Source organism: Musa acuminata, chromosome BXJ3-1 (assembly GCF_036884655.1).
Source record: "Musa acuminata AAA Group cultivar baxijiao chromosome BXJ3-1, Cavendish_Baxijiao_AAA, whole genome shotgun sequence".
In the NCBI taxonomy this organism is placed as follows: Eukaryota; Viridiplantae; Streptophyta; class Magnoliopsida; order Zingiberales; family Musaceae; genus Musa; species Musa acuminata.
Window position 1 is genome coordinate 14,759,705 of NC_088349.1, and position 12,798 is coordinate 14,772,502.

General features: G+C 35.3%; 2 protein-coding genes across 4 annotated transcripts in view; both read left to right on the forward strand.

Moving 5' to 3' along the window:
- The first annotated feature begins 3,354 nt into the window (after positions 1–3,354).
- On the forward strand, positions 3,355–8,794 carry LOC135628404 (uncharacterized). The gene is made up of 4 exons (XM_065135035.1): positions 3,355–4,334; positions 4,416–4,559; positions 6,479–6,664; positions 8,465–8,794. Exons 1-4 carry the CDS (start codon positions 3,396–3,398, stop codon positions 8,543–8,545), a joined length of 1,350 nt encoding a protein of 449 aa, XP_064991107.1. The 5' UTR covers positions 3,355–3,395; the 3' UTR covers positions 8,546–8,794.
- Positions 8,795–9,584: 790 nt separating this feature from the next.
- The window catches only part of LOC135580819 (protein PLASTID TRANSCRIPTIONALLY ACTIVE 14-like), a 37,713-nt gene continuing 34,499 nt past the window's right edge, over positions 9,585–12,798 (forward strand). For 2 of the 3 annotated variants that reach the window (XM_065135415.1, XM_065135417.1), the window contains exons 1-3: positions 9,585–9,719; positions 9,822–9,995; positions 10,074–10,211. In XM_065135415.1, the coding sequence (XP_064991487.1) occupies positions 9,654–9,719; positions 9,822–9,995; positions 10,074–10,211 (378 nt within the window). In that variant the 5' untranslated portion in view covers positions 9,585–9,653. The remainder of the gene's footprint in view (positions 9,720–9,821; positions 9,996–10,073; positions 10,212–12,798) is intronic. The other variant, XM_065135416.1, reaches the window with a different exon arrangement.

Below are 12,798 nucleotides of genomic sequence, written 5' to 3' on the forward strand. Positions count from 1 at the left end.
CACTCTTCCATCTTCTATGTGGTGTTTTGGGGTTTTGATTGATGATGCCATCTATTACTTGGTGTAGTTAACATAAATGTTAGTATAATCAACGTTTTCCGGTTCTTTATTGTTGTTTCATTATCCATGATATCAATATTACATTAATATATCTTATTATTGTCATCTAAACATAAATTGAATAGGTATCTTTTGAGCGACTTTTAATTTTATTTATTATTAAATATTATTTTTTAATTTCTAAATAAACCTAATCACGATTCCAAAATCATCGATTCTGATTTCACAATACTTGGAATTGGAACCAAACCTTCAAGGGTTAGTTCTCGTTCGATTGATTTTAGTTTTGGTTTGAATCATTAATTTTAAATATTTTTTTAAAATAAATATATAAAAAAATATATTATATTTTTAATTTTTAATTTTTTTTAAATAATGAACTCCTATAATGACTCAACGAGTATAAACATATAATGTCATAACTTAAAAAATTGACATAATATTAAGTAAAATAATTATCGGACGTTACGATGGTCCTTTCAGTAGACATATCAATGAATAGGATATTGTTGTCTTCTATACTTAAACTTCAACTAATTCAAGGGGCATGCTTGATTTGGTTTTATCTAGGATTTATCCTCTCACACAGAAGACTCGATACTAGAGTTATTAGTATCTGTCTCGTGATCTTTACTGACATTGAAAATATTGTTGTACATCATATCTACTATTCTAAAATAGAAAACTCTACACCTATAATGTTGTCCGCAAACTGAAAATAAGTTCGAGCTTAATAATCTCCTTGATATTTTTTATCTTTGTATTAATAGTTTTTCTCCCTTAAAAATTTTACTATTCCCACTAACTTGATCAAAGTTTTGAAGGTACCATGTTCTCGAACAAAGTTAGCACTATAATGATCAAACAAGTTATTGATCAATTTTTCAATATATATAATTTTATCATCAAGATCAACATCTACTCCTAAACTTTCAAAATAAATGGGTAAATAATCATCTAGGTCATCTTATGTAATGCGAGGATAAAAAATACATGCAACTAACTAAACGGATGAAATTTCAAGAAAATAATTTATTCAATTTTATTTTATAGCCATTATTATCATATTTAAATCATTATCATTTTGATATTCTTCTAATGCACCAACAATATTAATGCAAATAACAAAAAAATTATGTGCAGGATAATAAACATCATATAAGGTATATGTTGTATTATTAAAAACTTTTAAAAGTCTTTCATACACGTTTTAATGCTGTGAATATAAACAAAATTTGCCTAACATTATTTTTAATAAAAGTGTATAATAATTCTTTATATTCAAATGATTCTTTAAGCAATTTATATGTAGAATTCTATCAGGTAGAAATATCCCTATAAAATATTTTGGGCCTTTTATCATTTAACTTATAAAATCTTATCCATTCTTTTATTACTTGTGGATGACCCCAATGAAATAGTTTGCTTAATAGGAGAACAAAAAATTTAAGAGATCTAAGTCGTACATATAAATTCAAAACATGATAACAAATTGATAAATTGATATAATTTTGGAATAGAAGTAGTATTTATCGATGCGTTATCAAAATCAATAAAAAATTTTAAAAATAAAAATAACATTTTTATAATTATTTGTATCATTCTATAAATATTATTGGTTGTATGTAGTTCATTGAAAACTCTAAAAACAATAATACATTTTTGTATTTTCCATCCACTGTATGGCAGGTGGATTGTAGGAATATATTTGCTAGTGATCATTTCAAATATCAGCACAAATAGAAACATGATCGTCCAAAGCTTTAAAATTTTTTATATTCTTTTATTTTTTATAAAGATTATGTAAAGAATGAGTAAGAGTCGTACGAGAACTCGTTGTGCGATAAGATTTAAAATCTCTTGATAATAATCAATAAATGTAACTTTTTATCAAAACTAAAAGATAAATATTTAATGATAATTAATTTGACTAATGACTTATGAGTTTTTTAAAAAGAAAATTGATTCCTATCCATACGGACGTATTAGAAAGTTTCTTCTAATATTTCATATTCTCTTTTATATTTAAAAATTTAGCTATAGTAATTATATAAAATATAGAAAGAGCAATCGACATTACAAACTTTCTTGAAGTATAATTTGAAGATATCTAACTTTAGTTTGGCTGTCATATCAATATCCTCTGAAGTGTTGATATACTACTTTCTTAAATTATCATAATTAGATAGAGCTTAAGAACGAGAGATTTGAAGGGTATTTATAGGGTTTTCATATTGTTTTTCCTAAAAAATAACTATTATGTGATAGACAGAAGGGACAAATATTTTTTTAATTATATTTTTAATTTAAAAATAATTAAAAATAATTAAAAATATCCCTAAATGTAATTATTTATATAATTGTTGAGAGGGGCAAATGAGTCATTTACTCATCCATCGATCGTTTAAGCTCAACGATCTTCAACACCTTATTGATAGGGGATGCCTTTTTCTTTTTTCTTTAAACTGTCATATTGATATCGATGATTTCAATTATCAAAATTTATGAATCATAATCCAACAGTCACTCCGTGGTTCCAATTTGGTTCAATTCCGATTCGAACTATTTCTAACATCTAACATGTTTTAATTTTAATTAGAGTTAAGTTTGTATTATTCATACAACTAAACTCTAAATCATAACAAGCAAAGGCATAAAAAAATTATAAATAAAAGGGGAGAGGATTTGCACTAATAATTCTTCGAGCTCTCTAATTAAGCTACTATGTTCCATTGTAATGACGGAGATGAATGAACTAAGTGCCCTTTTAACTCTGGACTTGGCTGTAACATATGTATATCTAAGATATTACGTATACATGTCTCATTAATTATACTTTAAAAGTATAAAAGTGAGCAACTATTAACTCACTATTACTCCAGACTAAATTGTTTCATCCAAACCCTAAATTTTCTAAGCCTAAACCAATAAATTTGAGATTTTGGCTAATCGGATTTGACCGGATGAAAAAAATTTCTTAACTAAATTTCAAGATATGGGATATATATATATATATATATATAAACTTGGAATTAACCTATGTTTAGAGAATTAGGCTGAATTTGACACACACACATACACATACACATACACACATATATATATATATATATATATATATATATATATATATATATATATATATATATATATATATATAAAATTAATTAATGAGGCTTGGAATCGGTCCATATACCTACAAAGCCCATAAACTATTTAGAGAATTAGGTGAGGATTAGGCCCAATTCTACTACAGCCCACGTAGCCCTGTCAACCAAAAGCCTCTCTCTCTCTCTCTCTCGTGCTATCTCACCATCGACAATCCATCGAACACCATGCGGGGCTTCGGCAAGCTAGCCGCAGTCTCCGGCCGGCCCATGACCGTCCCCGCCTCCGCCGCGGCGGTCTCCTACTCCACCTTGACTGGTGGAGGCGGTGGAAGAGGAAGAGGCCGGGGTTCTGGGACCCCGTCCCGTATCCCGGACCAACCCGATTCCAACGCCGGTGATGACGACCTTTTCGCCCCTCCAGGCGTCGGCCGCGGGAGGGGACAACCCGTGCTTCCTTCGTCTCCCGTCCTTCCCTCCTTCTCGTCTTGGTTGTCTTCCGAGAAACCCGCCGTCGGGCGTGGCCGCGGTCGCTTAGCGCCGCCTCCGCCGGATTCCTCCGAAACCTCTTCTGATATGCTACCTAAAAAGCCCATATTTTTCAAGCGGGAGGATGTCGCCGTATCTCCGGTAGAGAAGCCTGAGTTTGCCGATGCGGATGAAGTCGAACCGCTTCCTCTCAGCCTGTCCTCTGGACTCGCTGGTGCCGGAAGGGGCAAGCCCACCCGATCGGCTGAACCCGACTCCAGGGCGCGCGAGGAGAACCGGCATCTCCGGCCAAGAGCGGCTCCAAGGTCGACACTGGGAACATCTGATCAGACGTCGAACCAGCCTAGAATGGGACGGGAGGAGGCCGTGAGGAAGGCGGTGGAGGTCCTGTCTCGCGGCGGCCCCGGCGGTGGGAGGGGTCCTGGTAGGGGAAGAGGAGGGAGAGCAATGATGCGAGGAAGAGGGAGAGGTGGGAGATTTAGGGGACGAGGAGCGGGGGAAGCTGATGAAGATATTGGCATTTACCTCGGAGACAATGCTGACGGGGAGAAGCTGAAGAAGAGGCTTGGAGAAGAGAAGATGAAACAGTTGTCTGAAGCGTTCGAGGAGATGAGCTGGACAGCTCTGCCTTCTCCATTAGAGGACGCATATTTGGATGCTGTACATACTAACAACATGGTTTGTCAGGCCACCTTTGTTGTATTGTGCAAGTTGTCTTCTCTGTTATCTTGCTCTAGCTTGATCTTTTTGTTTGTGCAGATCGAATATGAACCGGAATACTTGGTTGATTTTGATAATCCGGATATTGATGAGAAGCCTCCAATGTCCCTTCTTGAAGCACTGGAGAAAGCTAAGCCATTCTTGATGGCATATGAAGGGATACAGAGCCAAGAAGAATGGGAGGTGATTTGTTGTGCTGTTGGCTTGTTTTAGATAGAGAAGTCTATTCTTGTTAATAAGTTCTCGACCTTCTACATTATGAAAAGTAGTTGATGGTCCTCCACCGAAGGTGGTCATTCCCAATATATAACTTACGGGCTGGAATTGTTCCATGCAACTTTTATTTTTGTACATCTTTACACACAACAAAATTTGAAGTTCATAGAGCCAAATCTGACCATTATCTGCCTGCTAGAAGACTTAGATGCCAGCTGCACCTGTTGAGTGGTTGTTCCATTTTCAGATAGTTTTGATCCAGACATTATGGTAGCTTTTTGGGTTTTTTTTATCTCCAAGGTGTTATCTGTTATGCATACATGTGTAGATACAACTTGGAATCTGATTGGAATATAATAGGCTTCACTGATCTGACAAAAAATATTGGTACATTCTTCTATATAAGCTGCTTTAAGCATTAAGCTCTATACTGTTTTGTCTTTGCTTTACAATTTGCTCCTAGGATAAGAAATTAAAGATGTCAACAAGACCCGTATTGTTACATTGTTCATCAAAATGCTGTGCAAACCAATTTATCTTCAGATAATAACTGTCGAGATCAATATTTGTAGAAAAAAAAAAAACGTAGACTCAGAATCTCAAGAATCTAATGCATCATAGGACAATGGGTGAACTGGACTGATATAAAGTGATGATTGCTGGCTAAGATCACACAGAGTGCCAAAAGTTCAAAGGAGTAGTGACAAACTGATCTAACTTCAATGGTGAGCCTTGAGCAGATCTATAAAATTGGAAGTGAATGCATAAATTTGTGATTAATTCAAATTATTATTGAAAAAAGTTCTCTAAAGTTGACTTCAAGTAGTTGTTAAAAGAGTTTGAATTTTGTAGTTATGGTTTTACGTAATTCCTCTTCCAATTTCTGCTTTGCACCATAATAATTTGGTATCTATTTATCATATCAAGGCAATGAGTTCCGACATGGTATATCCTAAACTGTTTTGGAACCAATATGCAAGTGGAATTCTCAAATGGTTGTTGAAGTGCTTGTTCTTTTGTTTCAACTTCTATTACAAAAGAAAATTGTTTTTATTTAATCCCTGTACGAATTATTGTAGAGTTGAAGAGTGTAAACCGCTCCCAAGGCATGATTCGATAGCAGGTTTGATGCCTTTTTGGATTTTGTTAGCTTTTCAGATATTGCAGAAGCTACACTCTTTTCCAATTGACTATTAGTGGTGAAGACTATAGATGCTTGACTGTCTTTTGTAGTTTATAGCATTGCCTGCACCTTGGTACAAATGACTTGTTGATGACTTGTGACTTATAATTACTGCACCTTTATCATTTGGCTTTTTGCAAGTTCATTTATCTCTACTTTGTGCTGCATGTTAAATTGTCTCGGTAAGAGGAAAATATGATGTTGTTTTTATCTTAGTCCTTTTTTAGTTTAAAACTTGAGAAATCTATTTGGATGCTCTTTATTCAAGCAACTGTTAAACACACCACATCTTGATTATCATCACCTGTCTTGAAATATTGTGTGCACCTTGTTGGTAGCATCTTGTTTCTGTTGCAAGCTTTTTTTAATGGTTTTGGGACTTATATCCATGTGAAGATAGATATCATATTCTTCCTCTTTCTAGATTCTCTTGGAGCTGTGAATTTTTTCCCCTTAGCTGCACTGTATTTTTGTTGTTCAAACAGTGTATCATCATTCTAGTTCCTTCATTATTTCAAATATGACTGTTTCAATCACAAAATCAGTTTCTGTGGTAATATTGGGTCAAAACTATATCCTTTCTTTTGCGTTTTGTCTTTACATGAACTTAAAATTGTAAGTATTGATGTCTTAGTTGTGGCTACCAGTTAGAAATTTCATGTATTATTTCGTGAATTTTCTGATGTCCAATTTCCTAAACTAGGAAGCTGTGAAAGAAATTATGGAAAAGCTACCTTATATGAAAGAGCTTATGGATGTTTACTGTGGACCTGATAGAGTTACTGCTAAGCAACAACAGCAAGAGTTGGAAAGAGTGGCAAAAACTCTTCCAGAGAATGCAGCTTCTTCCGTGAAGAGGTTTACTGAGCGAGCACTTCTGTCTCTGCAGGTTGTCTTCATATTCATAAGTCTTTATGTTTCAATCTGGACCATGATTTTTACACGTATAAAGCCTTTTTTTTCAATAGAACAAGCAGTCAATGCATATATTTGCTTTAGATGTTTCAATACACTACATTTTGTTTCACTCTCTACTATTTAAAATTCTTGACTTTCATGTAGAACTATTTTTGTTTTCTTTTTAGGAAAATCCATGCAAAATTCTAATAATCAGTATTTTGATTCTGTAAAAGACTTAAGTAGCAACTCTGATGAAGACATCACATTAGTTTCTGACGAATTGAAGGACTCAGATGTTTTTTCTGATATTGTTAAGGAAAAAACCCATGTAAAAATGTTGCAATTCTTGGGATCAACTATCTTTCTTTGGCATGCACAACCCGTCTATACATCCAGCAAGACTCTGTAGTATCATTTACGGACACTTAATTGGATATTGTTGACTGTCAGAATGCAAATGGTCCAAGGGATGGGCCTATTATCTTAATTTAGAGGTTGCTTGGATCCTTATAGCTTGCATACCAGAATAATAGATTATTTATGGATCTAGTTATTTGACATCCATAAATTAAATCGTGGTTGTTTGGATCTTTGTTATCTTGTTTGGTTGTCTGCATTAGATACAAGTTAGTGCATTGGCAAATGCCTCATATGGAGTTAATGCAGGAACTGTACAGCCAGAACCTGCATCCATATAGCTGCATGCCTGTATGCAGGATCCAAAGAGCCCTAGTATATAAGACAGGGTGTCACTGCTTCTACTAAAAAGAAAAAGCAAGCAGATGCAAACAAGTTGAAAGTCATATTCTTTTTCTGAAGAGTGAATTCATCTATTTTATTGTCTAGAATATATCAGATTGACGCCTTGAGGAATAGATACTAACCCTTACCGCTGTTAAATTTGATGCTAGTCCCTTTCGGAAGGATTTTTATAGTTTATAGTTTATACTAAATACAATTAATCTTTTAACTCTCTACATTCCTCTTTAACAATGTGTCACAAATATACTTAATCATAGGTTGGTTTATTGAAATGTGTGCAGTTGTAGAATGTTTCTACTACACTGCATCTTAGTTATGCTTTAGGGTTTAAAAAAATCAAAACCCCAATTTCCCGGAACCTTAGCAATAGGCGAGGCTCTGGAGCGATGGTTCTCAATCCCATTAACAATAGCGAGAGGCAAGACTGGTGTCACAGACTGGAGTGGTCTGTCTCTGGTCTCTTTCTGCTGGTGAGAGATCATGTTAGCTGATGCTTGCCTAATCTCCCTCCATGCAGCCTTTTCCCCAAATTTGTCTTTTTTGGGAGTAAGGCTTAGAGTCGCTTCATGTTGCTTCGCTTGTGCAGCTCACAGATATTATTTAGTGTATTTTTTGACATTTAAAGCTGCTGGAGTTGAATCTATTTCTTGTTCATTGCTAGCTTGATTAGGCACCTTAAATTTCTGCTTGCTTGTTACCTAAGAAAAAAAATATGCTTGTACAATTTCATCTTTATCAAATTTAAATATCAGAATAGCCAATAAAGTCATTTTCAATGGGTTACTTACTTTTCTTGATTTATAATTTTATTCTGGGTTTGATATAGACAATGGAGAAGTAAAAATTCTTTGGTTTGGCGATTCATAATTTTCTAGGTTTGGTGATTGGACATTCATTGTTGGTTCCATTATGCAGTTCAATTAAAAACAGTTCAATTCCTTTTATTGCTTCATTAAATATCTTGATTTCAGTTGTAACTGGTGTGAGAGTCATTCCTGATTATTGATCTCTTGGCCATCTTTTGCAGAGCAACCCGGGCTGGGGTTTCAACAAGAAATACCAGTTCATGGACAAGCTTGTCTGGGAGGTATCACAGTATTACAAGTAGTGACTGGATACCTATGAGACATGGTCTCTGCTGAAGTGTCCTCTTTTTCTTTAGTAAATCAAAGAAGCTTATGTAGAAGCTGAGAGGAGTTGAGATTTCTGATCAACATACATGATGCATCTGATATGCCATGCTATTTAGCACCTTTTCTTTCAATCTTTTGAATAAATGTCTTCCTACTAGCTTGTGTGGACTAAAAAGTTCTGTTTAATTATCTGAAGACGACAAATAGGAGGTTTGCCGTTTTCCTGTGCTGATCTGACATTTTTAGTTTAAACAGGAGTTCATGCAATCACTGATGAGGGTGTTGTGGGTTTTTTTGTTGCATGATTAAAATGGTACGTGTGTGCTAGCTGGATGCAGAAGATTTCTTCACAATAGACCCATTCTAATTTTGTGAAGCAATTGCTACTCACTTTGAAGGAATCTGTGCAACATTTGCAGCATTACTTGTTGATGTTCTTGACAGCCTCACTTATCTGTGTCAAATCCTTATCACAATTGAGGACAGTCCTAATTATTTAGTGCCATTTATTGATTTTAATTACGTACACAGAGAAGGAAATAGGAGGGTCAATTTATTAGTTCTGCTAAGATCAAGTTAGGCTGTGAGCTCCCCCCCCCCCCCCCCCCCTTTTTTTTTGAGACTTCAATTTATGTTAACGTCTTTTTCAAAACTACTGGAAATCACTGAGGATCAAATAATTCATTAAAAATAATACATTTTATATTGTCCAAAATTCCAATAAAATTTTTAGTTCAAATGTGACCATGATTAGTAGTTAAAAATAATGAATTTTATATTTTTTTAAAGTTTCATTTATGAAGATATCTAGAGGGAAATTAAAAGAAAATCAAGGAATATATATGCATTATTAAATTAAGAAGGGGCAAGAATGATATTTTCAAGCTCTGTATTGATGGAAATGTAAAAGCATTTTTCTTTTTCATTTTAAGGGGGCTGGTCCACAAAGAAGCGATTCGGTTTAAATCGGCATCCGGTTTACCTCGACCGATTCGGCCGCAAGATAACGTTCTTTGAAACCCCCTCTCGGTTATCTGCTTCCCGTCTTCCTCACTCGAACATTTCCACACTCCCCGCTCCTCAATGTTTTCTTCCCCCATTCTCCCCCTTCCTCCCCTTCCCTCTCCTTCCTTCCTCTCCCATCGCTCTGTAAGTATCTTGCCTTTCTCCCTCTCTCACTCATCTCTCATCTTCTCCTTTTCTTGTGGGGTTTCCTGAAACCTCTTTCTCTTCTTATCTCATCAATCTCAGCAGCTTAAGAACGGAGACAATGCCTTCTTTGTCCCCCTTGGCAACAACAGCAGCACCAGCAGCAGAAAGGGAAGGAGGAGGGTTGTCACCGTCAGCAGAGCTTCCACCGCTCCCGTTCCCCCATTCAAGTTCTTCGAGCCGCCTAAGGCCGAGGAGAGTTCCCTGCTCTCTGAGGTGTGACTCCTCGTGCTGTCTCAAATTTTCTGGAGGTTTTGTTTGTTGTGGTTCAGTTTTGGTGCCTGGATCGTGCAGTTGGAGCCCGCCGACCCTGACTTCTATAAGATCGGGTATGTGAGGAGCATGCGTGCTTATGGCGTTGAGTTCTTGGAAGGACCTAATGGGTTCGGAGTGTACGCGTCCAAGGACGTCGAGCCGCTGCGACGAGCTAGGGTGAGTTGCGTTAGCCTCCTGAAAAGGTTTCCCTTTTCAGTGTTTGAGTGTCATTTTCTTGGTTTTTCATCTAATTGGTGGACATTGTCTGATAGATTGTTGTAAACACTGTTTGTTTCTTGATCTTTTTCTAACGCGTCAAGATTTCTTGATGCAATTTTTTGTTTATAATCTTTGTTTGTTCCTTGATTTATTTCTAATGCGTAAAGATTTTTTGATACAATTTTTTTGATTGTTGACAATTGTTTATATATTGTACAGAATCTGACAAATCAAGTGAAGGATTTACCAATTGATTAAGACAATATTCCTCTTAGGCTCTTACCAACTATTACAGATTTCTTAAATAGTGAGAAAATAATGTGAATACATCTTGTATACATTAGACAACACATTATCTAGAAATTATGCATGTGCCTGTTTATACTCATTGAAGAATCAATGAGAATGAACTATTCTTCCAACTCATCTCCACATAGTATTAGAGCATCCAAAGCAGTGCACAGTATACTCTTTTCTGCGTACTATTGCTATGCCACCTTCTTGGGCATTGTTCTTAAAGGATGTGACATGTGTTGAAGATACCTCATCCTCCCAGTCCTTGTCGTCTTAATGTGGATAGTCTTCACACTCCAATTATATTTGTGGACACTATCTGTCCATGCATTCCATGAAGCACCTTGCAGAACCAGTTCCTAAAATTTTGGATTGTTTCAATAAAGTTTGTGATGTTTATCCTTTGACCAAACAAATTAGACTTCTTTTGGATTAAGTTCAAATTCTACTACTGAACTGTTTGACATGGTTCATTATGATAGTTGGGGAGCTTTTCGATATTCTTTTTATTTAAATGCTCATTATTTTTGACCATCGTGGAAGATCTTTCTAGTAATGCATGGATATATCTCATGCATTTTTATTACAACTCCAAACCTTATTAGAATTTAAACTCAATTTGATCGAAAGGTTAGATAAACTCAAGTAGATAATAGAATTGAGTCTTATTTTATGGGAGATTTCTTCAGTGAACATGGAATTATTTATAAGCATAGTTGAGTTTTCACTCCCTAACAAATAGGGAGGCCTTAGAATGTAGATACTGTCTTGCTGTAGCCCAGGCCTTGAGATTTCAGTCAAAACTTCCATTACCTTTTGGAAAGTGAGTCTGCTCACTATATCTTACCTCATGAGCTCTTGTCGGCATTTCTTCTCCATAGAAAAATACCATATGAAGTTCTTCATAAACAGTCACCTACTTATAATCATTTGTGAGTGTTTGTTTATGTTTTGAAAGTGTACTTTTGTTGGATATCATTTGGATCAAATGGCTTATAAAGCCTATGATTTTGAGGCTAAATATATTTTCACAAGCCGAGATGCTATTTTCCATGAACATATTTCCTTTTTTGATGGTGAAATGAAACAATAACACTAGATTGTAAGTTTTGCCATTATCATTGTCTGACCAAGTTATCATTTGTGACTTACAAGCCTTTAAGGGGCATACCTATTCAAACATTTTAACTTGCATAAAGAATGATGGCAATTTTGTTGAGGAATCCATTCTATCTATCTCATCTCAGCTAAGTTCAAATCAGCCAACCTATGCTAAGATGATCAGGTTGCATTGGTCTACCATCAGTTTGGCTATGAGATTCCCATTGTTCCCATACCATGTTGTTATTCCCAAGCTCAACATCATCTTCAATGCTGACGTCTGGTAAGGGTACTTTTGATCCTTTAAATGTTTTATTTCTTATAAAAATCTTTCCCTTTCACCATTCCTTTGTTGTCAGCATCTCTATTTCTATTCAACCCAACACAATTTGCTTAGGCCGAGAAAATAAATCCAAGTGGCAATATTCCATGACTTAAAAACTTCAAGCATCGGAAGAAAAGGATGTTACTTGTTTGCCTGAAGGAAAAATGCTCATTGGTTGCAAATAGTCTATAAGATCAAGTATACATCTGATTGTTTCATTGAACGTTATAAGGTCATATGGATTGCCATGGTCTACACATAAGTTGAAGGATTGGATTACAATGGGACATTTGCACTAGCTGCCAAACTAGTTACCATTAATGCTTGTTTGCTATAGCTTCTGTAAGATGCTGGTCTCTTTATTAACTTAATGTTCAAAATGCTTTTCTTTATGGTGAAATCTCCGTTGCAATAAAGAAGACTTGCAGACTTGTTGGCCGACTTATTCATCTTACAATCACAAGGCCAAATATAACTTCTTCGATGCACCTCTTAGTAAATTTATGCACTGGATTCTTACACCACATTTTGTCATAGCTATTCGATTTTTGTGAACATTTTTGATGCACCTTCTTACTAAATTTATTCACCAACTTCGTATACCACATTTTATTCATCTTACAATCACAACCATATATAACTTCTTCGCTGCACCTTGTTAGTAAATTTATGTACTAGCTTCGCATACCACATTTTGTCATAGCGATTCGATTTTTGTGATATTTAAGTGTCTATTGTTTCCAACAAAGAATGACATAAATTTAACTGGGTATGATGATGCTGAGTGGGGAGGTTGCTTTGTTACAAGATCACTTTTCGGGTATT

Coding starts and splice junctions, on each gene's coding strand:
- LOC135628404 (XM_065135035.1), top strand. CDS start 3,396: ATGCGGGGCTTCGGCAAGCTAGCCGCAGTCTCCGGCCGGCCCATGACC. Junction 4,335..4,415: donor CTGTACATACTAACAACATG/GTTTGTCAGGCC, acceptor TTGTTTGTGCAG/ATCGAATATGAACCGGAATA. Junction 6,665..8,464: donor GAGCACTTCTGTCTCTGCAG/GTTGTCTTCATA, acceptor CATCTTTTGCAG/AGCAACCCGGGCTGGGGTTT.